The sequence below is a fragment of the Panthera onca genome, chromosome C2 (assembly GCF_046562875.1).
Source record: "Panthera onca isolate mPanOnc1 chromosome C2, mPanOnc1 haplotype 2, whole genome shotgun sequence".
Taxonomy (NCBI): Eukaryota; Metazoa; Chordata; class Mammalia; order Carnivora; family Felidae; genus Panthera; species Panthera onca.
In genome coordinates, this window is record NC_138347.1 from 127,892,634 (window position 1) to 127,917,630 (window position 24,997).

Here is a 24,997-nt window from a genome sequence, read left to right on the forward strand (position 1 = left end):
GTCACCCCACCTGGCTCCTCCTCCCTGCTGGGGTAACCAGAAAGCATACCAGGAAATGGCCCTAAGGATGCAAACCTGAGTGCTTTGGCCCTGTGGCAGTGGGAGGCTCTGGAAGGATATGTGAGTGTATGAGGGGCACTTGTCAGGCGGTGCCTGTCCCAGGACAGCGAGGCTGAGGACGGATCCATCAGCTCTGCCTCCTGCAGGTCTGTCATCCTTTCCGGGTGTGGGGCAAGCACTGTGGCAGATCCTGTTTGTTGAATGTTTGATCACAGAAGGCAGTTCACAGAATCCCCGGCACTGGAGAGAGCAAAGGATACACTACAGCAGGTTGTGTGCCTGCTCCCTGGCTGTCACCCGCACATCTTCAGCAGGGTGCCCCCCACAGCTGGGAAACCCACCGCCATCACCCTAAGACTGACATTGCCACTACTGACACTGGGCTGTGAACTGTGCCTACAGTCTCTGTGACTGTCCTCCCCGAGCCTGGAGATGGAAGTCTCCTGGCCGTGGGGCCCAGACCCCTCATCCTGCGGGCAAGTTTCCTTCCTGCAATGCCCAGCTGTGAGCCCCTCTCTGCATGTCACCATCCCCACAATGGTACAGGTCTCCCTCCCCTGGACTCTGACTCCCGGGGACACCTCTGCCTGCAGACCTCTGAAGGGTGGTGGTTTACAGTTTCGTGTCTGGCACACCTCTGGGTTGGGAAGTGGACTGTGTCCTCCTTGTTTCTAGTCACTACTTCCACACCATGGCTCACCATCCTCCACACCCTCTGTTAAAATGTCACTCAGCTGGGCCACAGCGCTCCAAGCTTGGGACCACTGTGTACTCCCTCCCACCACCAGTCCCAACTCACTGAAGACTTGGGCTCCTGTCTTCTCCATCCTGTCTTCAGTGGATAACTTGCATATCCACCAGAATAATGTACTTTCTGTTCCCTGACCCCCACAACTCTTCCACATCTGACACTTGGATTCGGCCTCACCTGACATCCATATTCAAAGCCACAAATTCAAGTTTTCTTCTTCCTCTGCAATCTCTGATGAGTCCACTGCAACTTTTGTTGGCTCCTCCAGCCCCCTCAGCCTTGACTTCCACCCCATGCATCAGCCCTTTCCCTTACTTGTGTCCCTCATTATCCAGCCCAGTTCCATCTTTGCAAAAACAAAATTGACAATACTCCCTCAACCCTCAGGTGGGAGTTGCCTTTAGCTTTTCTGAGAACACAACCAGCAAAACCCAACCCTAGAGAGATCCACAATTAACTTCCTGTAGGGTCAGCCACGCACTGCTGAGAAAGTCACATAACAGGGCAGATAGGCAGCTTTGTAAACACATGATCACTAGCTTCCAAGGAGCCCTCATGTTTTCTAGAAATGCAGAATTTCTCTGCTCAATCCCATTTCCCCATCTCTGCAATGGCACTACCAAACTTGCCATTCTCAAACCTTTGACCCCAATACTTCTCCATTCACCCTCAGCAACCAAGCTTATCTCCTACATTGTGGAGAAAATATCCAACTGCATAACTAATACCTCGACTTGGGAACTCAAGCTCCACAAATCACTCATGTGCAGAACTGACCCCACCTCCCCTTGCCACCATCCCTGAACACTTCTGGGAGGCCCTGACAAGTCTCCTATGTATTTGCAAACCATCCACTCAATCTCCTGCTTCTCTGCTCTCCATGTTACCTGCCTGCGATATGCCCCCTAGGAAAGCTGTTCACTAAGCCACATTTCCAGTCCCCTCCCTGAGGACCTGTGGCCATGTTCAGCACAAGCCTTACAACCTCTGAGAGCCCGACCTCCCTGCTGCACTATGACACCTCATCACGTAGCCTCAAGGCTGCCTATTGTGCTCAAACTTCACCCTGTTCCTCCTGCAAAGCTGCCTTCCTTCCACTCCTTGTCCTGGGCCCTCACTCTCTTCCAGGACATCAGACAAACCAACAGACACCACGATGTCCTGTCTCCACCCAGCCCTTGCACACCCAGCATCTCACAAGCTTCCCTCCCCACATGCAGACCTGTTCCTGCAAACAAATGCCAGCCCGCTGGTTGATGAAGCACCAAAGACCATGAACATTATATAAAGCCAGTCAGGACATTCCAGAACAGAGGACACCATGCTGACGTACAGGGGTTACTGGAGGAGTGAGATCTGGTCATTTCCCTCGGGAGCCATACAGCCTATCAGGAAAAATACAGCCTAAGCACATGAAAAACTTATGTGCATTTAAGAACTCACTGTGTCATCCTTATAACTAGTGCAGTTCAGAGAAGGGCAAACACACATAAAGATTTTCTATGGGGCAGATATGCTCACAGGGGCCCTTGTTCCCTTGAGCTGCTCTGGACAAAGTATTTGCTATGTTCAGAAAGAAAGAGAGCGAGGGAGGGAAGGAGTGAAGGAAGGCACGCAGGAAGGGAGGGAGGGAGGAAGAAAAAAAGAAATTTTAAAATCATAGGGCTCAATTCTATAGCTGATGTCCTGCAGCTCAGATCGCAGAAGGAAACTGATCCCAAGGCCTGAGGGTTGGCAGAGAGTCTCTCTTGCACTGGAAAATATTTGTGGTCTGGTGTTGCCTTTATTTACCCAGAACATTTAATGTGCCTTTTTTCTCCATCTTTCACATCCGCTCCGAGAAGATGTTAATTTTCTGAAATTAAACACTTAGCTTGATTACTGTTTTGTTAATTGCGGCATTCAAAAACCCCTGGTGCTCCTGCCTGTTTAACACGGCTGGTGCTGTGAAAATGATAGGCACGGAGTTGGCATGCCGGTGGACAGACAGCAGCAGTGGAATGCTATCCCAACTACCCCCAGCTTTGCCTGCTCCGGCAGCTGGGTCCTTGCCCGTGAGAGAGGGGCAAGCCCAGGTCACAGAAGAGGGTCTCCCATAGAGCCTTGTTTTGGGAGGACAGTGCCCCCAGGAAGTTCCAGGTCTCGCCAACATCTGGAAGAATGCAGAGGCATAACTCCCATCACAGCACCTGCCCAAAGATGTTTGAGGAAGGAAAGACCACAGACAGAGTTCAAGCTGCACCATTTGCTAATGTCTGAGATGAGTCTAAGAAAGAATGAGGCATCCATTCATACATTTGCTTGATACTTCATTAATCCATTCAATAAACATTTATTGACTTCTATTATTTCAGGCACCTAGCTAGACACTGGGGAACAATAACCAATAAGATGGATACAGGCATGCTGTACCAAAGATTATAGTTGTGGCTCACAGAGTCAACATGTGCCAGAGAAGTGCAGGGCAGACACATCACGAGGATGCCTCCTCCCGGCCACCTCCTTTGCCAAGGCCACAGGGTGAACAGCAGCTATCTCATAATCCAATCAGAAGTTCCCTCTGTGAGATTCCCTCCATAAGGAGAATTATTGCAATCTCATTTGGACTTTGAGCAGGGTAAGGAATTACTACAATCTTAACTGCCAGCAGTGTGTCCCATCTTCATTCAACAAGCCACATAGTTGGGAATGCCTGGCCCAAGGTGGAGTGAAATGAGCACTGGCGCCCCAAGCCCCATAAGTGCTCTGGTCATCCCAGCAGGGATGCAATGTGGGGCATTCTCAGCTGTTAGTAGCATCACCAGGCACCGCTCACAAACCAGAACAGGGAGAATACCCACGCGCAACCACTGCACGGCCCAGCAAGCGATATCTGTCCATGAGAAGTCCAAATTGGTGAGTTAGTGAGCAATACAATAGCCCATCCAACACTGTCACTCTTTAGCAGTAGCTGCTATGGACTGAGATACTCTCTATCGATGGCATGTGGCTGCACCCCAACTTTGGTAAAGTGAGAGTTGGCATCACAGCAGGTTATAGTACCAAGAACCCAATGGAAGGACCCCTTGTGTTGCTGTTTCCCAGCTAGTCATCTGCTCCCCTGTGACTTTTCTGGGCCTCTGACCTCAGTCTCAGTGAGTGCTGTGGACTAGAACGTGAGCTCCACAAGGCACAGATTTTTGCTGTGTTGTTTGCTCCTGTGTTCCTGGTGCTTAAAGTGGTGTATGACCCACAGAAAGCCTCAATAATTTTTGTTGAGAAACTGAATGAATGGGAGCCCCTAGAAGCCGGAACCAATGAATCAGCCTGTAGAAAGCAGTCACAAGGCTGTGTTGAATGAATGAATACACTTCCAAAGTTGAAATGCTTAAACAAATAAATAAAGCAAACTCCTTTGAGTATGGGTGAATCTCACTGTGCTCCTCTAAGTGGATCAGGGCTGCTGGCATCATCCGAACATCATTCCCTTCAGTTTTCCTTCTAGGAGCCACTGAGGAGGAAGATACCTAGCCAGCTGGCTGGCTGTCACCACCACCAAGGCAAACATTTATGGACTAATTCATATGTAGGGACTAAAGGATCCTGGCAATTACTTATCAAGTTTCCCTGTGCCTAGCACTGTGTGGTCCCTCCCTCAAGGAGCTGGGGTAGGTGAGAAAATCTGATTTTCCACAGAGTTCATCATCTAGTGGAGAGCCCCAAGGCTGCAGGGGTGGAAGCCATGACTTTTACCGTGAGCAGTACTCCTGCTGACCTACTCTGCTCCACAGACAACACAAAACTGTTTGCAAATGGCCCAGACCTTTCTGAGGCCACTTAAAATTTCCTTTTCCAGATACCATATGTTTTTACTCTTATGTGGATCCTGAGAAACTTAACAGAAGACCATGGGGGAGGGGAAGGAAAAAAAATTAGGGAGAGAGCCAAGCCATAAGAGACTCTTAAAAACAGAGAATAAACTTGATGGTTGATGGGGGATGGGAGGGAGGGGTAGGTGGGTAATGGGCATTGAAGAGGGCACCTGTCGGGAGGAGCACTGGGTGTTGTATGGAAACCAATTTGACAATAAATTTCATATAAAAAAAATTTCCTTCTCAATGTCAAGGCTTAAGAAACAATAAAAACAATCTTTTTAGAATTAACAACAAGAAGAAACCAATGAAATGAGCTATGAAATTGAATGAAGAACAGTGAAAATTTCATTTACTTAAGGGTTTTAAACTTTCTTTATTAATTTCAATGAAAGTTTTCTTTAAAGTCATTCCAGTCTTTTTAAAGTTCTGACTCAATCTTTTCTCTGCTTTGGAGCAAATTTCACCTACTAATTTCCAATGAGACCAGCCCCTAAAAATGAACTGGTTTCAGCATATGGATCTTAACACTCTAAATTTTTACAGGCAGCACTGTAATATTGTTTTAATATTTAATTTTGAGATTTACATAATATCTTTCCTCCAAAGAGCTCGATATATTGCAATATCATAAAATTCCTTTTCATATTCAAAGATTATTCTTTATGCATGCAAATACTATATTTAACCAAGGAATAATGCAAATTAGGTGATGTGTTCAGAGGAATGGGTGGGCTAGGTAATTCTTTTGTAGAAAAAGTAGCATTTCTGAGTGACTTTAATTGTCTAGGAGCTTCAAAAATGCCTTAAAAATGGACAAACTATTGGGGCTTATGACCATTAATAGAAGTAATGCAGTAGCTTTTAAACAAAATTAAGCAATGGGTTGTGTCTGTGGGCACAGTGAATATGTTAATATTCCATATGCAATAGGCATAGTGGGCCATCCACCGACCAAGCGTAATATAATGTCAGATATAGATACTGTTGATGCCATCATGAAAGTAAGAGGCCAAGGGCTGCTTCTCCAAATACATGAGAAGGAAGGATAGACAGGCTCCTCAGAGTGGCAAGATCAGCCTGTGCCAGGTATACATACAGGTTCTAGCTCCGCTGTCCTTGTCAACTTACCGGGACTTTGCTACTCGCCTTTCTAGTGCCTACTCCTCCCTCAAAGAATGGACAAACCCATACATGCCATTTATCTGATGGGGATGACATCAGTTCCAAACAAAGGGATGGAGGGGCCTTGGAAGGAAAGCCTAGGAAGAGAGTCCAGCAAATTTCTGTCTGGCCCAGAAACGATGCTCATCTCCCCATCATAGCATTGGTCACAAAGTCACTTTCTGTCCCGTCTCATTTGCTTGTCGCAACAGCACTCGGAAGCAGGTGTCATTATTTACATTTTACAGTTGAGGAAGGAGGGGTCATCACTCATACGAGTGATGTGAACTTGCCTGAGTCGTGTGAAAAGCAGAGAGAGGGTCCAACTGCAGGGTCCCCTGCTGCACCTCTGCCACACTGAGTGCAGGAGCTGAGACAGGTGACTGCCCCATGGTGGAAAAGGGCTAGACCAACACAGCACCCTTGCCATCCAGGCTTGGCTAAGTCAGATTAGCCCTCTGAGGTGGAGGTGAGAAACCACAGCCAACACGTTTGGCTCTCAAGTGCTTTAAAATTTTCTAATTAGTTGTCAGCATTTTAAATCTAGGTTATCAGCTTATAAGTTCTGGCACTGCTGGGTGTGGCATCACTTACTGGAGCTGGGCAGAGGCTCGCCCTGTCCTCTACAGTCCTCTGTGGTCCTCACCACTCCCTACTGCCTGACACTTGGCCATGTTTTGCTCCTCTCCACTGCTAGACAGGCCTCGTGGGCCTTTGGGTTTGTTCTCTCTGGGTTAGTTGGTCCTAAATTCACGGACTCTATTTTGCAGCAAGTTGATTTTTAAGATGTGCCAGTCTGATTTGTCTTATTTACTTTTTCCAGGATTTCCTCTGAGGTCCCCTTCCCCAACTCTGACACTCTGAATCTAGTTGGCAGAAAAGAGAAGTAAAGTTTGTCATTCACTTTAATTCTCTCTGACAGCAGATGATCCGGCCATCAGTCTGAATCTGGGGCCAGGTGCCAGAGAGTGACTGCAGGAGTTAGTGGTGATAACAACCTCTCTGCAGATCGCTTGGCCACTGGAACAGAGAGAGTTCCACATGAGCTGGTCTATTTTAAACTCAAGGCAGCTGTATTCAGTGCGAGGCTGCATCCCTGAAGACCTCACGTAAATCTGAGCTTGCATAATTCATGACCAACCCTGACCAAAGATGATGGACATTTTTTTTGACAGCTGAAGTGGCCTAGCTATGTGGCAATGGCTTAGAGGGAGCTTACAACTTACCCGGCTCACCATAATGCGTTTTTTGATCAGTCAGAGGATAAAATGGCCACAAATCTGAGTTTGAAACCTAGAAACATCACTGCTGCCTATAAGGTGCTGAGAAAATTCTGAAAGCACTCTGACCCCAGTTTCTTCATCTGATCCACCTCAACTTTATAAAGAACTTGGTAGGTGCTTGGCACACTGGAGGTGCTCAAAATAGTTCTCGGCCACTGCCTATGGGCTGGGTGAGGATCTGATCCTGATACTTTCCAAGTGATATGAGATCCTTGAGAAGTCATGACTATAGACATGACTGGGGTTGTTATGGAAGGATACGGAAGCCCTCTGCATCTCAGGACCCAAGAGATCCTTCAGTGTTCCCTCAGTGATGCTTGTCTCTGTGTATGCTATGGACCAAAAGACGATTATAAAACCTCCTATGGTCTTAGATCACAGCCCTGAGGGTCAAGGAAAGCCTCATGGTGACTCCCTCTGATGGACTGATGCCAACCAGTTCTTTTTATTAGATACCTCAATCAGCTAGGATGAGCTGCCTGCTTCCACTGGGCAGGGCTCATGATAGCAGCAGATGCAGCATCAGCGTGGCGTGCCTGGGCAGCCCTGAGAAAGGGGGACATGGAAATTCTGTGTCTGATGAATAGTAAGAGTTATATGCCCAGCCATGGATGTGATCTGTAGCTCCCAACAAAAGAAAGCACCAGCCCAAAGCAGCAACCAGCCTCCCAGGATAGAGTCTGATAATCATGAGCATCGGGCTTCAGATCAAGTCCAAGACCACTGAGCAGCCAACTTATCCAAACCCTTCTCTTGTGTGACCCTTACTGACACCCACTGTCAAGATCCAATTCACCGTGGGGGACACCTTGGATCCCTCAACGAACACACACTCATCTCCATCTTGATCCAGAGGCAGGGAAAAGTCTTTTGTGGTTCTGTGTCACAGAGAAAATTGTGGAAGAGTAACAGAGGGTGCACAGTGAGGTGCTCTTTTGAGCCAGAGGGCACTGGCTGGCTCTGAAAACTTTCTCCATGCGCAGAGGGACTGCCCACTGTTTAGGGAAGGAAACAGGAAGGCAGAATCAGAGGTGATTTCCTGCCAACCCTCTTCTAATCCTAGATTCTCAAATCCCTTTAAGCTTCTTCTTCCTTATCAGAAACATATGAACAACGCCTAAGTCACGGGTAATTATGAGGATCAAATGAGTCCATGTATGACAAAATTCTTTGTCAACTCAAAAACAAAACAAAATGAACCAACAAACATGAGGTGTTAAGCTATGATAATAATTATTCACCTACTCCTCAATCAGGATCCATTCAACGGTCCCCAGCTATTTCAGTTTGGGCAGTTCTAGACCCAGAATAGGTCCTCAATAGCACTTATCATTTGATTTAATAACTGATTCCAGGATAGCTCTGGGTCAAATTCTTTACCTTCTATCTACCTACTCATGACCCAGACAGTAGGAGAGGGGTGGCAGGGGCCGTGCCATATCACGAGGTCAGGGTGGGGAGGCTGACCTGGACTTCACCCAGAACGGAAGAGTTCAGGGGTCCCTGGAAAGACGTTAGACATGTCATAATTTGTGGACTTGCATGGGTCCATCTACCCTGTTCCTTACTGGATCTGAGTGATACGGCTTTTATGATGCCATAAAAGGCCTCTCACAGAGGAACAGGCCCAAGTGTTTATTTTGAAAAATCTCATCTTTTAAAAGAGTTATCTGTTGGTTGAAAATAATTTGCATTCACATGTGGATCTGTCAAAGCAGTGTGAAAGCACCATGTTCCTCAGGGCCCCACAGTCCACAGATTAGGACCCATGAGCCCCCTTGTCATTTGTTTTGTAACAACCATATGCCACTGAGAAGCACCCTTCTCTTATTGATTATAAACTTTCTGACACCCAAATTCCAGAATTCCCAGAAAGAAATCATAGACTGGAACATGTGGATGGGGCTGGGACCCCCAAATCAGGGAAGGTTAGGAATAGAGGGCCCACCAAAGGGGGAACAAAGGCCATGAGAAATGTGCTTGTGGAGGAGAAAATGAGTGAGGATCAAAACAAATACTTTGAATGCCGGCAATGCCAGGCCCCTTGCAGGAGCCCTGGTCGCTCAGCGCCTCTGCAGCCTGGGAAGGTGCAGATGGCAAGACAAGCAGATGGGCAGGTTCGGGAATAGCAGGGTAAGGAAAGGGAGGGGCAGGAATCAAAGTAAACCGCCATAAGTGGCAGGTTTGTTCGCACATTCTTAGAGAGAGAGAGCAGACAGCCAAGCCCAGCATGACATGACAGCCTGGCAGGATTATTAGTCCCCGAAGCTGGGACACTAAAATATTTCAGCCAGTTTTCTGCCTTAAACTCTCCAAGGGAAACACTGCTAACAAAGGCTGCCCATGTTCTGTGTTCAACGTGATATAGAAATTACCATTCCCTTTTCTTTGGGTAAGACAGACTGTCACAACCTTTGTCTCCACGGCACTGGGGCTGTGGTCACCAGCTGGAGGCTTCCACACTTCCACGCCTATTTTCTCACGGCACACACATGCATGCAAACACGTGACCATACACATACATACAAACATGCACACACGAACACACACGTGTTCACAGCAACAACGCAGCCATCTGGACAGCCATGCTCTCCTACAACACCTTTTTTTCTCCTGAGTTCTGACAGCTTAAACCCAAGAATCATCTGCCATCAAAGATGCCTGGGATTGAAAGAGGCAGAAGGAGCCTGAGGATGGGGAGGTGAGGAGCAGACAAGGATGGAATAGGGAAGAGGAGGTTAAGAAAGGGGAGCTGCACACAGGGAGAGAGAGAAAAGAGACGTGCCTGGCTCCAGCTATTCCACTAGCAAGCTGTCCTTCTAGAATTTGTTGATTGAAAAAAATCCATAATTCCAAATAAGATCACAGTCCATTGCCCACGACCCCTATTGCCTATAGACTTTCCCTCTGCAGTCTTGCACCATCACCCCAGGGGAGAGATTGCTCATTTCTAACTCCCTCGGTATTTACTGCATGTGTATGGTACACACGCTTAGAATACACCATGCCGCAGGTTTGTATTTTGTGTCTACGTCCTGCAAATTCTTCAGTGAATGAGTTTTGTGGGAGGAACGGTGTTGTCCGTTCCTGTACTCCTCACAGTGTCTAGTCCGCAGCTGGGCCCACGTCAGATGCTAACTAACCGTCTCTTAATAATGAGTGAGTAAATAAATAAATGAGTGAGTGAGTGCCTGAATGGACTGGCTAAACGGACATACAAAGGAATGGGTTGTTGCAAGAGGTGTAAAAAGCAATACAGAGAAAAGGTCAGAAGAGTGAGAGATATAGAAATAAAGAGAAGAGAAGGAAATGTCTGGTGAGCTGTGCACGCCTCAGGGACGTACAGGCCGTCAGGAGTGATCTACTGCCAACTACCTGAAGTCTCTCTAACAGTGGAGCATTCATTTAGGCAAGCTATACAGGAGAATGCACTCTTGAATTACACAGTTTAATTGAAAAATAATCTATGAAGGCAATCCTCACTTTATCACATGATTTCTGGGAAGCTTCCTTCATTGGGTTTTCTGATAAAGCGGCACCAGGGTTCTCAAGATCGTGCAGACCCATCCATCTGTCTGTCCATCTACCACCCATCCGTCTGTCCGTCCATCTATCTTTCCAAAGGCATTTGTTGAATCCCAGCTGGATGCAGAGCTGGGGGTTCTACGCTGGCCTGGATATCCCTCTTTGCTTTTGTGCTGAGCACGAAAATATCCCTCAGAATCCAACTCACTCTCAGAGGTGAAACACTATTTTCTGCCATGTTTCCTCCATGGCCACAAATGCCCATCGCCTGACACCTTCACCCCTGGGAGGAGGCCCGGAAGCAGAATGGGTGTGACTGAAGCTTTGTTCCTTCACGGGGATGGATAGGGAGCCAGCCACACAGACAGACAGAAGGAGCACAGATGCCTCCAGACTCACCGGCTTGGTTCGTGGTGATGTTGACAGAGACATGCTGTGGGGGGAAGGGGCTCTTGCTGGAGACTCCATTGACGGCCTGGATGTCGAAGGTATAGGGGGTGTGGGCCCACAGGCTGCTGATGGAGACACGGCACTCGGTCAGGCCCAGCTGCCTGGGTACAAACTCCACGTTGTCGTCACAGCGGGAGCAGCTCCGACGGTCTGCCCGGCACTTTCTACAGATGATGTTGTAGGTCACATCATCCCGCCCGCCTGTCTCCCTTGGCGGATGCCACTCCAGAATGATAGATGTCTCATTGACAATGGAGATGACATTGCGGGGACCTGACGGGACACCTGTAGGGAGACAAAGAAGGGCCCAGTGAGGCTAGGCAGAAGCTTCCTCCTCCTGCCTCTCTCCATCTGCCTTTGGTGTATCTTCTCCCCTGTCACACACATGTATCACCTTCAGTCCGTCAAGGCCAAATCTCCATGCTCCAATCCATTCTGAGAATATATGGTGGACAGAAATGACAACCTGGCCTAAACTTCCCTCTCAGTCATCCCAGTGGGGACAGTGGCAATCGTGTGTGCCAAAGGAGAGGAGGGTGCAGGGATCTGGGTTCAAGCTCTTTGGTTTTCAGGACCAAGCCACTTCCTCTAGCCAGCTTTAGGGTATGCTACACATATGTAGTAGACACTTACTGGATTCCTGTCTTTTCTTTGTGTAGAATTCAAGGGTTGAGGGACATGAGTGACCCATCAAAAGCTCCGACATATCCTGGCATTTTGCACAAAACCACATGCAATTTGGAGTCTGCGTGATGTGTACATGCTGGGGCTATTTCTCTGTCGGGCAGGCTGCCAGATCACCTGGATACATGAATATTCACAGTGCCCAAGCTTTGGTGAAGACAAGAAGCCAAGTTGGCTGGGAGGTTTGTATAGCCACCATTTTTTACCCCATGACATGAGAAGAACATAGAGATTTGTTCTAGACATTCTGCTAGCTGCTTTATACCTATTACCTGAGAAGAGACAGTAATTAATTTGATTTTATAGAAAGGGAAACTAAAACTGAGAATGGAGACTGGCTGTGGATCATGTGGTATGTAAGAACTGCAGCCAGTGTGGAGACCCCTGTCTGCCTGATTCCAAAGCTCATGCACTTTAACAACAGCCTTATGCTGCCTGCTAGTGAAACCGGCTATCCTTCCCTACTAAGGGAAAAGCCATTTCCCAATCTGGCCTTACACTGGTATGGTACTCCAAAGGTTGATGATCAGATCTGTTCATGGATAACAGGAGATTTGACCAGACTCTCTCTCCTACAAACCAGCCAGACTCATTGGGAGTCAAGGAGGGCAGACTCTTCCCTCTGGATAGCTCTGTCTATAGATGGTGTTCACACTGTGGCAAAGGTTGAAATGCCTTGCTAAATACTAAATTCTAGAAAACCTAGTCCTTTGTAGGAAGGCAACATATCTCTGAATTAACAGCCAAGGTGCTGGGCATTTTGAGAATCTCCTGCCCAGAAACAGAACAGATCACAGCCTCAGGTTCCCAAGCTAAGCGCTGCATGTCCTCAATGTCTAATGATGAAAATGAATCCCACCCAAAAGCCCCCCTTCTGAATGGCAGGTCTGCTGGAGCAGCCGCTCTGGATAGTAATGCATTCAGAATTCACACACGTGACTGTCGCCAGCTGAACGAAGACATGTGTAAAGTGGTTCATGCTGAAGACAGGAATCAAATGCCAACAAACAAAATGAGGGAATAACAACAAGGTCGGGGGGCACCAGGGAAGGATTCTGTGTTGAATCAGTCAACAGCAAGCAGCTAGAGCAGAAAGCAAATATTAAATCGGATTCTATTAAAACGTGAAAGAAAATCAGTACTGTACTATATAAAGCCCATTAGGCCTGAGCTAAAGCACAACTTTCATACAGGCTTGTGACAGGGCAGGATTCATGAAGCATTTTTACTGAAGTCTTGCAAATAGCGTTCAAGAATTCCCAACCCATCTGCCCAGGGATAAACATCCGTCTCTTCTCGGATCAGCACACAGCTAGTGCTGAGAGGGTAGCTGGCATGGCCGTTGCTGGGTTCTTACTCGGCCGGGCCAGCTTCACCTTGCGCTGCACTATTCGTTAATGTGCATATTGGCCAGTGCCTGTCTTGGACACGTCTGTTTGCTCAGACTGATGAGATTTGGACCACAAGCTCCCAGTGGTCAGTGCCACTGCTCCCTGTCTCAGCAGACAGCCTAGCCTCTGCCACAGGCCACCATCTCTCATACTCATCATAAATACATTCATCCAGCACTTGCTCTCTGCTGGGTGTGGAAGGATTCTTTAACAATGTTATCTTATTGCAGCTTTGGGACACCATCACTGGAAAGCAGCCTTGGTTGGTAGAGCAGAGATAGGTACTGCCCAGGAGAGGGACCACCCATTCTTCCCACCCTGTGGAGGCCTCCCCATGTCATTATCTCCTTTCTCCCATGACCTTAATCTTCACCTTCTCCCCTGGCTCCACCTTCTCCACTTAAACTCCCATTAGATTTTTGCTATTTTAAAAGCTAAAGCAGCACCACTGGCATCTATGTTGACTGCCCTCTCTTCTTCGCCCTCCAGCCAAGTTTTCCAAAGTGGAGGGCCTCCTCTCTCCTTGCTTGGGCAAGTGCAGTCCAGTTACTACCCCCCCCCCCGCACCCCCCCCCGTCACTGCTTTTCTTTTGGCATCCCACCTGACAAATGCAGAGAACGCCATTCAGTCCTTCCCTTGCTTGACACCCTGCATGATCAGTAGCCAGACCCTGACAGTCACATCTTCTGTGTCCCCCACATTCAGTCACTACAGTGATGTCCCACCTCTTTGTCCTCAGAATGTTCCCTTCCTCAATATCTTCACCCCCTTAGAACTCCAGGCCCTGTGGACTTTCCTGCCCTAGAGCAACAGCCTTCTTGTGAATCCTCCCACACTGCTTTGCACCCCTCCTGTCCGTTCTATTCTGCCAGAGAGTGGGTTCTGAAATGCCCATGAGATCATAGTGTTCCCCTGCTCAAACTGCAACTGCCCAAAAGTTTACCTCCTTTCCACATCCTTCAAGTAGTCGTCTTACTCATGATCTTATCCCTGGTCACTTGACCCTCAAAGTGGCCTTATACTGTGGCCTGTAGGAAGATTCCTGTGATTTCCTGTGCATACTAAACTCCCTTCATGCCCCTGAGCCTCTGCACAGTGTTCTCTTCTGTCTGCAATTCCTTTCCTCCTTATCCATTTGATGAACTCCTGCTCACCACCCAAGATCTAGTACTCAATTTCACCAGGAGGCTTCTCTGATGCCTGCAGTCACGTACCCCCCACCCTTGGGCTTCCATAAGCCTATTTCTAGATGCTAACACAGATTCCATTATTGCACTGTGATGATCTCTTCCTCTGTGTTGAACTCACCACGCTGTGGCTTCCTGGTGGGTGGGAGCTTGTGGCTGGCTTATCTCCATGGTTCCAATGCCCCAGCTCTTTGCTCAGGGGAGGCTCCTCACACTTGGTTTTGACCTCTGCTCAGGGTGCACAACTTAAGATCACCCTATCCCAGCATGAGATGCCCTGCTGTGGGGCAGAGGGAGGATACAGTTATGGTAACAGGGAAGACTGCTTGTGGCCCTGAGTGGTAGAGGCTTTAGTGAGATAAAGGTGGCAAGTGAGGAGCTGGTTTGGAGAGGACTTCCCTGTCCCTTGATCCAGTGGTGTCCCTGGCAGGTGGGATGATCCCATTTGATGCTTCCCCGTGCCTGCTCCCTGCTCAGGAAGAAAAGTGGCAGGTTTCCAAGAAGATTTTTTCATGTTTATTTAGACACAGCCTTCATATAAAGCAACTACTGCACCATTCTCTTTCATGGCTGCTTTCCAGAGCAAATGCATCCGTGGGGCATGAATGGGGACCTATGGGGACCTATAGGGCCCATGTTTATTGATTCCAGAACTGCGTATATCTGAATCCTTTCCTTTCAAGGAAAGCTAGAAGAACCCAAATATGTCTTGCTGTGTGTCCTTCCCCGCCATGTCCTCAAGAGTAGGGGTGTGTCTTGTTTCAGAGCCCAGCAGAGTTCCTGGGCTCACAGTACACATCTGTGGAGATGGCCCGAGTCTGGTCCACAAACAGTGATTGGGATCCTGTTCACTACTCATTCATTCACTCACTCACTTCTTTAACAAATACTCCTGTGTAATTCTAGGCACTCAGAGGTTAGGGAAAGGCCAGATAGACAAACTTCTGCTCCCATGGAACTTACTTACATTCTGGTGAGAGAAAACAGACAGAAGGAAGAAGGAAAGAAAGGAAAGAAAGAAGGAAACATGGAGATAAATGACATGACTTCAGATAAAAATAAGTGCTATAAAATAAAATAGCCCCCAGGTTAAGACTGCTTCCCAGTGGGGTACCTGGGTGGCTCAGTCGGCTAAGCATCCAACTCTTGATTTTGGCTCAGGTGATGATCTCATGGTTCATGAGTTCTAGACCCACATCAGGCTCTGTGCTGACAGCACAGAGCCTGCCTGGGATTCTCCCTCTCCCTCCATCTCTGCCGTTCCCCTGCTCAAGCTCTTTCTCTCTCTCTCAAAATAAATGAATAAACATTAAAGAAATAAAAAAAAAAAAAAAAAAGATTGCCTCCCAACAATGCTTAGCTCCTGCCCCTTTTCCCAGGAGGCCTGCTCTGGGCAGGGCAAGCCAGGGGCCAGTCTCTGGGTAGCTAAAATGGCAATGGTCCCTGGTCTGTGCTCCATCAGCCTAATGATAAGGGCACGTTCCTGCCAGCAGGTTGCTCAGCCTTGCCTGTACTTGGGAGAGTCTGACCACAGCATGTTTGGCCTCAGAATAAATGTCCCTAGACAAAGGTGCTAGGCCACCTCTACCCCTCCAAGCAGCACTCCCTGGGCTTGAGGCCCTTACCCCTGTGGGGAGTGTCTGTCCAGAACCAGAGCTCCACTCAACATCCTCAGGAAGGAGGCCAACTGAGGCAACCAAACAAAAATGTCAAAAGGCGGGGGGAGTAGAGGGGGAGGCCAGAAAGAGAAGAAAATTCTTCATCTCCGTCAGCAAAAGGCCTCAGTGCGTGCAGTGGTAGGGGCTCAGAGCCACAGTCTCCTTGTCTAAAGCTCCCTGCTCTTGCGTCCATGTCCTCGTTTTTCTTAATTATATACAGACAGGCTTTTTGAAGCTTCTCTGATCTGTTGCCACGGTTACTACTGATGAAAGCTTCCTGTGAAAAGGGCTAAAGAGACTCAGTCCTTTTAAAATATGGGAAAACCACTGAGCTGGCTTAAGTAGGAGGGGCATGGTAGGTCCTGGGTCATGAGGATAGGGCTCTGTGTTTTCCAGAATGTGCCTGAGAGGTTGGCTCAGCCTGCGTGAGTACAGTTGGCACTGGGACCTCAAAGAGTTAAACAGAAAAGATCCTTCTAGAGACACAAGATTAGCCCAAGTGTTGCCATACTGAGATAGAATCTCCTGCTTCTTAATGTGATTTGGGCAGGATGAATTTTTTTTTTTTTTTTTTTTAAAGAATGGAGAGACAGGGTGAGTGAGTTTATTTGTAGGCATTAAGCTGGAAATAAGAGCACTCCTGAGTAATCAAAGGGAAAATCTGCTGAAGATAGGTCAGCCCTGAAAGCCAATTCCTTTATCAGGAATCTTAATAAGGCCAACTTCCTGGTCTCAGAATTTAGATGTGAACTTCAGCCTGGTCCAAGGTGCCAACCAGGTAGGGTCCAGCTAACTGTGCCTTGCTGCAGCCAGGATCTATATACTTGCATCCCTCCCCATGGGGAGCTGGTGAGGGTGACAACCACAATGAGGTGAAGCTTTCCAGGGAGACCCTATGTGCAGGCTGAGATTGCACTGTTCTGCGTCAGGCCAGAGATGGGATCCTCCACGTTGTGTGCACAACTGCTTGAAGGATTTGACGAAAGAGAAAGATGTTACCCAGAAAAATGGACAAATACTTAAACACAAACATGGGTTTCCAGAGACTCTGAGGGGTTCATAGTTCCTTGAAACTAACCAGTGAACACCCTAGATGTTCACAGCAACCAAGTTCAAAAATAATCTCTTGTTGGTGACCCTTGAGATGGTGAACTTCTAAGCCTTAATACTCTCAACTGAAAAGAGGTAGTTTTGAGGATTTAATGAGATAATATAGCTAAGGAGTTTAGCTGTGTGGCCTGTACACAGAGGAACTCCATAAATATCAGTTGCTATTATAATTAGTATTGCCATTATTAGATGATTTGGAGCCCTGAACCATTCATTCAATTAAGATTGATCTTGTGCAGCCCCTCATTCATTGAGCAGAGACCCCATGCCCAGAACTGTGCTGGCACTGTGAAAGCCATGAAGCTATGGAAGCCACAGCCCATGATGCTGGGGAGCCCAGACGCTTTCTAGTCAGGCAAGACCCCACATCCATGGGTCCTAGAATCTGTGGACACATACAATTAAGGATCAAAGTAAGTAATACAGACACAAAGAGTTATAGGTGTCTGGGAAAAGATAAGATCAGTGCAGAACAAAATATTCAGAGATGGTGTCTGAGGCCTTGTCTACCAGTTGGAGCTACATGTACAGACTTGGAGGCTGTGTTCCAGTCTATACACCTTAGGGCACTAATCCCTGAAAACACATCCAGGAAGGAGGAGAGCCCTAATCTTGGGCATGGGGCTGTGTCTCCAGAATGGGTCCAGCTCTTTTTAACCTTCTTGTGCTCCTATATATCTGCTCCTTAGCCTCTCAAGAGGTGGTCTGGCTTTAACATGGAATCTGGGTTTGCTTGTTCTCTCTCACCCTATGGGCAGGGAAATACATCCTTTACCCCTACAGCAAACTACATCCTCAACTCAGTCTTCTTTTAGGAGAAAGGATGGAGATACCGTCTGGGAATGGGTCAAGAAGGACAGTTGATACTCAAGATTCTTAAATATTGTAAGTCAAAAGAATGCAGAGATAATGTTCTCGTGGCTGAGCAGAGTCAAGACAGTAGTTTGGAAAACTGACTGCATACTTTAATGTGGGCTAAGGGTTAAGAGGGGATGGAGAGGGAGATCAGAAAATGACACCAGGAGTAGGGATGGTGCAAAAAGCATGGCATGGGGGCCCAGGAAGACATGGGTGGGGTGGGGTGGTGAGAATTGGTTATAAAAAATTACAGTACTATTGGGACATCTCTTTACTTATTGCTCACTATGAAAGAGATACTTAAGGAACTATGTCTGAATAATTGGGAAGCTTTCTGGAGAAAGGAGAAAGTCCTTTGAGATTTTATAGAGAGACAGATAGAAGTCTAGGAACAGAGGCGGACATGGAAACAGAGCTGTAGAGGTATGACGAGGTCTTTTATGGAGGCAAAATATGCAGCAAACCAGGTCAGGCTGGTTGTTATGTCTTTGCCCTCAATACAGCATAGAGGGCTAAAATCAGGATGGGTTGGAAGGTAACATAAGCCAAAAGAGGGAAATTTTGCAATTATCAGAAATGTAGTAGAGTTATCGAATAAACATGAAGTGGACCCACATTCAGTTGTAGTTCCTTCTTTGGTATCTGGTTATTTAAAAACAATACCAAACAAAGAAACTTTTCTTTATTTTTTTAGGTGCCATATATAGTTATGACACTCCCCAGCCTAAGTTCAGCTCTCTCTCTCCCTCTCTTTTTCTATCCTGAGGATGCCAATTCCTCTCCCATCATTCCTGCAGTAGGTGTAGAGTTTCTGGGAGAAACTGGACAGGAATGCCCACTGTCCTAAAGGAAAGGGTTGTGATGTCCTGTAACATGCTGGTTCAGAACTTTGGAGAGGGGTATGTGCCTGCGTGCTCCCATCCCCCTTCACAGAGGTGCCCTGGACAGCAGTGGGGCAGTTCCTAACATTCTACGTCAGGCACCAATAACACCACAATAATAGGAGCCAGTGGCAGCCAGAGTTTTCAAGTCTTATTGGGGGATGTGGGGTGGCTGTTTGAAGACAGATCAGAAAACCACAAATAATTTATCAGAGACCTGGTGGAAAGTAGTGGCATCAAAATGGGCTAGTGAGGCAACCTCCACTCAATAGTAGAAGCTTAGAGGGACTTTAGTGAGATCCTTACAAAAAAAAAAAAAAAAAAAAGACCAAGGACTACCTACAATTTGTGAGTGATGAGCACCAGACATTTGGAACACTGTTTTGCTTAATGTGAAGATGGTAATGTGTCAAGTTCTGAGGTGTCCCTTCCAAAGAGGCGGTTGTGCTGGAGGCCTGAGGCAGCAGGGCTAGAAAGTTGAGTGGTGCCTGTCCCATTGCAAGTGAGGCACCCTGGTTGCTCCCCTCAAAATATAGACTCCCCCTGGGACAAGGATGAGAGGTGGTTGAAACCTGGGGAATCATGTTGCTTTATTTTTCCTAACAGTCCTAGATCCCAATATTCCCAGAGACAGTTTTATGCCACCTTTGGAACCAGTTTAAAATGAACCCAGGGACATAGGCTTCCAGTGGACAGACACCTATGCCATCTGCATGGTCGTCAGAAGGATAAGACATTGATTTGGTGGGACTTGTGTGCTTTATGCCACTAACTGAGTGATTAATATCGGCTGTTTTCCTAGAGTAGATTCCTACAAGGATCATTTGTAAGAGCAGAGCTTTGGTTTCCATTTCGCGGAGTTATATATGGAATTCTGAGATTTGTTTTAATAACAAACCCTATATGCAAAGTACTACCTTAGGTATTTTGGTATATTACTTAATAAAATCCCATCTCCCAACATTCAACAAGGTAGGAACTATTGTCCCCATTTTACATATGAGGAAACTGTAGCTCAGAGACATTAAGTAGCTTGCTCAAGTCATGTGGCTGGTGAGTGATGAAATCAAGACTTGAGTCCAGGCCTGGCCACTCTCAAAGCTCATCCTTAGCAACTCTTCCACCCAGGGTGGAGGCACCTAAGGGTGTAAGGTGCAGGAGTAATGCAAATGCATCCGGGTGCTGGGGGTGGGGGGATGGGTCTCTCAGGATGGCAGGAGGCTCTTGTTCCTGAGCTGTTTCAGTAGCTTCCCTAGAGAGACAGAGCAGCCGTGGTTCCAGCACTATGCTGAGCAAGTCTGCACGTGTTGCTCATTAGGGTCTTGGAAACACTGGGCCTGTACTCAGGCAATTCTCCTAATCATAACAGTTAGTAATAAGAAGAAATGATTAGTCAAAACAAGGAGGGACCCTGCTGAGAGAGATTTCGGGAGCATCAGAGAACCTAATGTTACACATTTCACCAAACAGCAATGTTTGTAGAAAGTACTTCTTGTTTCTCCTGCTTCAATGGAGCTAATTGTCTGGGAGAGAGGGGGTGGATTACATTCTGGGAAAAAAGATGGCCCCTCTACCTGGCCTGAGCTGAAGCCCAAGCGTCTAATTTCTACAAGGCTGCAGAACCCCTGGAGGATGTCTGAGACGCCTGTACCTGGAGAGGCAGCGTATTTCAGTAAGAATGTCTCCCACCACTGCCTGGGTGGGGAGGTATACAAGGCTTAATCTTCTATTTGTGGCCCAAGGTGAGGCCAGAGAGAGGGAAACTTTGACATGACTCTCTCCTGCAGATTTCTTGGAGATACTTCAAGTCCAGGAGAGCTATAGGGCATATGTCATCTTAAAGACATGGCCTCCAAGACCTCTTTCCCAGCCCTGCAATGAGGCTCAGTGGCCTTGTGGAGTGGTGAGAGATACACCAGACTCATAAGGAAAAAGATCGGGGCTGAGGGCCAGCTTTGCCACAGTGTGACCTTACGTAGGTCACTTACACTCTCTGAGCCTCACCTTTCATTGATCTGTGACTGATAGAGCTAGACATGTTTATTGAGATCCTACTATGTGCTATATCCTTTGTATAAGATTATGGTATAAAAATTCACTGACATATGCCCTGAGAGGTCCAAAATCTGCAGGGGAGGTGGGCACCTGTACTACAGCCACAGAAACCACTGACTGACAAGGCTGGTGGAGATGCATTCCCAGATTCGTGGATTATTCATTCGGTTTTCCCTGGGAATACAGAGAAGAATCTGCCAGACATTATCTCATTCAGTTCTCAAAGAGACTCTCTCTAGGGATACAGAAAAGATCCAGGTTCCAAAGAGAACAATTCAAGGCCAAGGGGGCAAAAAGAGAAATTGAAAAAGTAGGTATTCCTCCCAGAAAGTTACAGGTCATCCAAAATCAAATCCCTATTCTGACACTTTATAGACACACTTATTCTCAGAACAGGAAGAAACCTTGGAGATCATGGTGTATCCCTGGTGGTGAATGCCCTCTACAGTCCCTACCTGGTTGGCCAGACTCTTTTTTTTTTTTTAATTATTTTTATTTTTGAGGGGGGGAGAGGAGAGGGGGAGGGGGGGGAGAGAGAGAGAGAGAGAGAGAGAGCGAGCACATGCTAGTGGGGAAGGGGCAGAGAGAGAGGGAGACAGGATTTGAAGCAGGTTCTGTGCTGACAGCAGAGAGCCCGATGCAGGGCTCAAAGTTGCAGACTGAAAGATCATGACCTGAGTTGAAGTCAGATGCTTAACTGACTGAGCCACCCAAGCGCCCGAGCCTCTCTTTATTCTTCCAGCGATGGAAGCTCACTACTAAGGAGCCATCTCTTAACAGTAACCAGAACCTATTTTCAAATATAATGAAAAAAGGTACCTACTCACAATAGCCACAAACCCCATAAGGTACCTAGGATTAAATCTCACAAGTCCTGTGTAATAATACCTGTATTAAGACAACTATAAAACTTTACATAAGGGCACAAAAGTAGACTTGAATACTGTGCTCCTGGATAGAGAGGTATATCATAAAAATGACAGACCTTCCCGAAGCAATCTATATATTCAATACAACCCCAATCTCAATTTAATAGGACTGCTTAATGAAATGCGCCAAGCTGATTTCACAGTTCGTCTTGAAGAAAAAAGTGTTTGAGAATGGGCAAGGCATTTTTGACGAATGGAAGGTAGGGGTTTGATTTACAAGTTATTGAAACGTTTATAAAGGTACCATCTTTAGAACAGCTTAGAAGTGATGCCAGAACAGAACATTCTCTCAACAGGAAAAAAATAAAGGTCAGTATGTACCGGGCATTTAGTAAATAATAAAAGGGGCATCTCACTAACATGTGGACAATTCAGGTGGAGTTGATGGGATGTTATTTTTAATAAGATGTAAGAACACCAGGATCACATCCTACACAAAAATAAATTCCAGATGGAGGAAGGAGCTAAACATAAACACTATTAATAGAAAATACAGAGACTGTTTTTATACCTTAGAGCAGGAGGACATATACCAAACCCAGGCAAAAAGTCAATATTCAAATCCCCAAAACCAGAAGGAAAAAGATGGTCAGGTTTGGGTTTAAATAAAAATGTCAATATGACAACCTCCCCCCACAAAAAACTATACCCATAAGTAGAGTTAAAAATCAGTGGAGGGCTGGGGCGGTGGTGGGAGGGAGAATGCCCTGTATAATTAGTGGGCATCTAGAAATCAATTTTTTAAAATAGAAAAAGGGCAAGGGTTATGAACAGTCAATTCCCAGAAGACAAATAAACTGGTCAAGAAACATATGAAAAGTACACCCTAATTTATAATTAGGGAAATACTATTCAAAAATACTAGGAGATCAGTCAAATTGGCAAAAAGTAAAAGCTGGCCTGTATGTGGAGAATTCTGCAAGGTGCACATAAGGGGTGTAAATGGGATGAGTCCCTTGGGAGAGCACTTAGGTAATATTGATTGCCTTTCTGAGTGTATGTGCCCACCAACCCAGCAATTCTATTTCCAGGTGAATTTCCTGCACAAATACAAGCGTATGTGCCCCCCAAGGTATGTCTGAGCATTTTTGCAGCAATATTGTTTATATTAGGAAAAGGATGGAGTTAGCCCGAATGTCTGCCCGGGGCGGGGGGTGCTGTGTAACACAGCAGAAGTCACTGGTGCCTCCTCCACCCAATTCTCTCTTCCCCAGTCTCACAGAAGATAGGCTTCCCAGACACTAGAAATCACATGATGAGTCCTAGCCCATGAAATGTGATCTTTCACTGTCCGAAATGGGGTGTCACTAGATTGGTGCCATGCCGCCTCAGAGGCAGAGCATCCTCCTTCCTGACGGAAGCAACTTAGCACTGAGGGTAAAGAGACCTGAATCTTGCCAGTCAGGCCCGGGTGAAATCAGGCCTGGCCACTCACTGATGTGTAAGCCCTTTTGGGCCTCTGTTTTCTTACCTATAAATTGGGAATAACAGGAGTACCTATCTTCTCTTCTGTGAGACTGAGAAGATCCATGTCAGGCGCTTAGCACTGTGCCTGCCTCACATGTGGTAAGACCTCAGTCAGAGTCAGCGATTTTCTCAGTCTTGTCATGCACGTGCGTTCCCACTCTAATCGGTTGTGGCCGGCATGGTCGAGCGCCATGGGACACAGCATGTGACATCTCCTCAGAATAGGCCTTGGCCCCAAGTCCTGAGCAGGGGCTACAGGCACAGGCACAGGCACAGGCACAAGCACAAGCCTCTTCACTGAACATGGGCACAAACACTGCCCTTCACTCTCAAGCAGAGCAAATTCTCACCTTACTCACAGTTCCCCTTTACTGGCCAGCAGACAGTGTGCTTTTTGTGGGAACCGAGCGGCCCTCCATCTGTGCTCACCGAGCACCGTCAGGGCTTGGCGGTGCCCAGTGCTTCCCACCACCCACGGCCCACTCGCCCCCACCAAACCACCCACTTTCTGTGTACACCTGGCCCAGCAGAGCCAGCCTATACCAAGCTTCATCTCACTACACAGATGCCATGAAGGCCTCACTCCAGACGGCAACATCGAACATCTTTGTCCCCATTTCCAAGGTGAACAGAGCTCAGAGGTGACCCAGAGGAGATGCTCAAAAGGTCACCTTGGGTATCTCCTGCAAGTCTGAGCCCAGAGCCATGCGGAAGGCAGCACACTGCTATTACTACTGCCCTGACCTTCTCTCTACAGAAGGGGGCGGAACGACAGAGGGGCCTTTGTGTCCAGGCAGCCTCTGGCCCTCTGCCCTTTTGCCTCTGAGATAAGTCATTCATGTGACTTGAGAATTAGAGCACTCTTGACTGAGTGGGATGGAGGGTGGCCTCTGGCACAGGCTGGAGGGAATCCTGGCCCTTCCACAGGCTGACCTCAGACTGAAGCCTGCTCTTCCTCTGCAAAGTCATTCATGATCATTTATCCACTGGAGAGCCCAGCCTTTAAGCCCACAGCCAACCCCATATCATAAGAGTTCTCAGGTGTCTGGCTCCGACTGGGCACTTTCCAGCCAATTGTGTGCCAAGTTTCTCAGAAGACCAGACACACAGTTTCAAAATAAATCACTACAAAACGCTGGCATCCCCGTCTTATGCCACACATAGTTCAGAGAGCATGGGCATACACAAACTGACTATGAGATCCACTTTTGTTCACTTTGCCCACCTTCCCACACAATTCAGGAGCCCCCTTGGCAGGCCTCACAAGCACCCCTCTTGCACACCTCCAGTTAGGGGGAGATTGCTAATTACTCAGGAGGCTTTTGGTCTCTGGACAATGTTTGTAATCCACCTTTACACTAAGTTGAAAGTGGCTTCCTTCTAAATCTTTGATGAGAGTCAAAGACACCTCGTGTCCCACTCTTTGTCAAACACAAGTGAAGCCATGCTGATGTATGTGGGTCTTGGTTCTGGTATCCTTGCCACATTCACATGTGTTACCATACCAGGAAATCTGGAAGGTCACAGTTCTGGATTGAGAAAGTATTGGCTGCTACCAGGTTTCCGATATGGCAAACTAGAGGGTCAGGGAATGAAAGAGGGGGTGGAGCCAGGGACCCCCCCCTCCCCCGACACCTGTCATTATGGTGCTGAGGGTAGATTCCGAAGCTGGCTATCAGGGTCAATGGCCAG

The 24,997-nt window shown here is 47.2% G+C and overlaps 1 protein-coding gene across 3 annotated transcripts in view; it reads right to left on the reverse strand.

Moving 5' to 3' along the window:
• The window catches only part of EPHB1 (EPH receptor B1), a 430,500-nt gene that overhangs the window by 108,353 nt on the left and 297,150 nt on the right, over positions 1 to 24,997 (reverse strand). For all 3 annotated transcript variants that reach the window (XM_060638721.3, XM_060638722.3, XM_078432322.2), the window contains one exon: positions 11,034 to 11,369. In XM_060638721.3, coding sequence (XP_060494704.1) covers positions 11,034 to 11,369 — 336 coding nt within the window. The remainder of the gene's footprint in view (positions 1 to 11,033; positions 11,370 to 24,997) is intronic.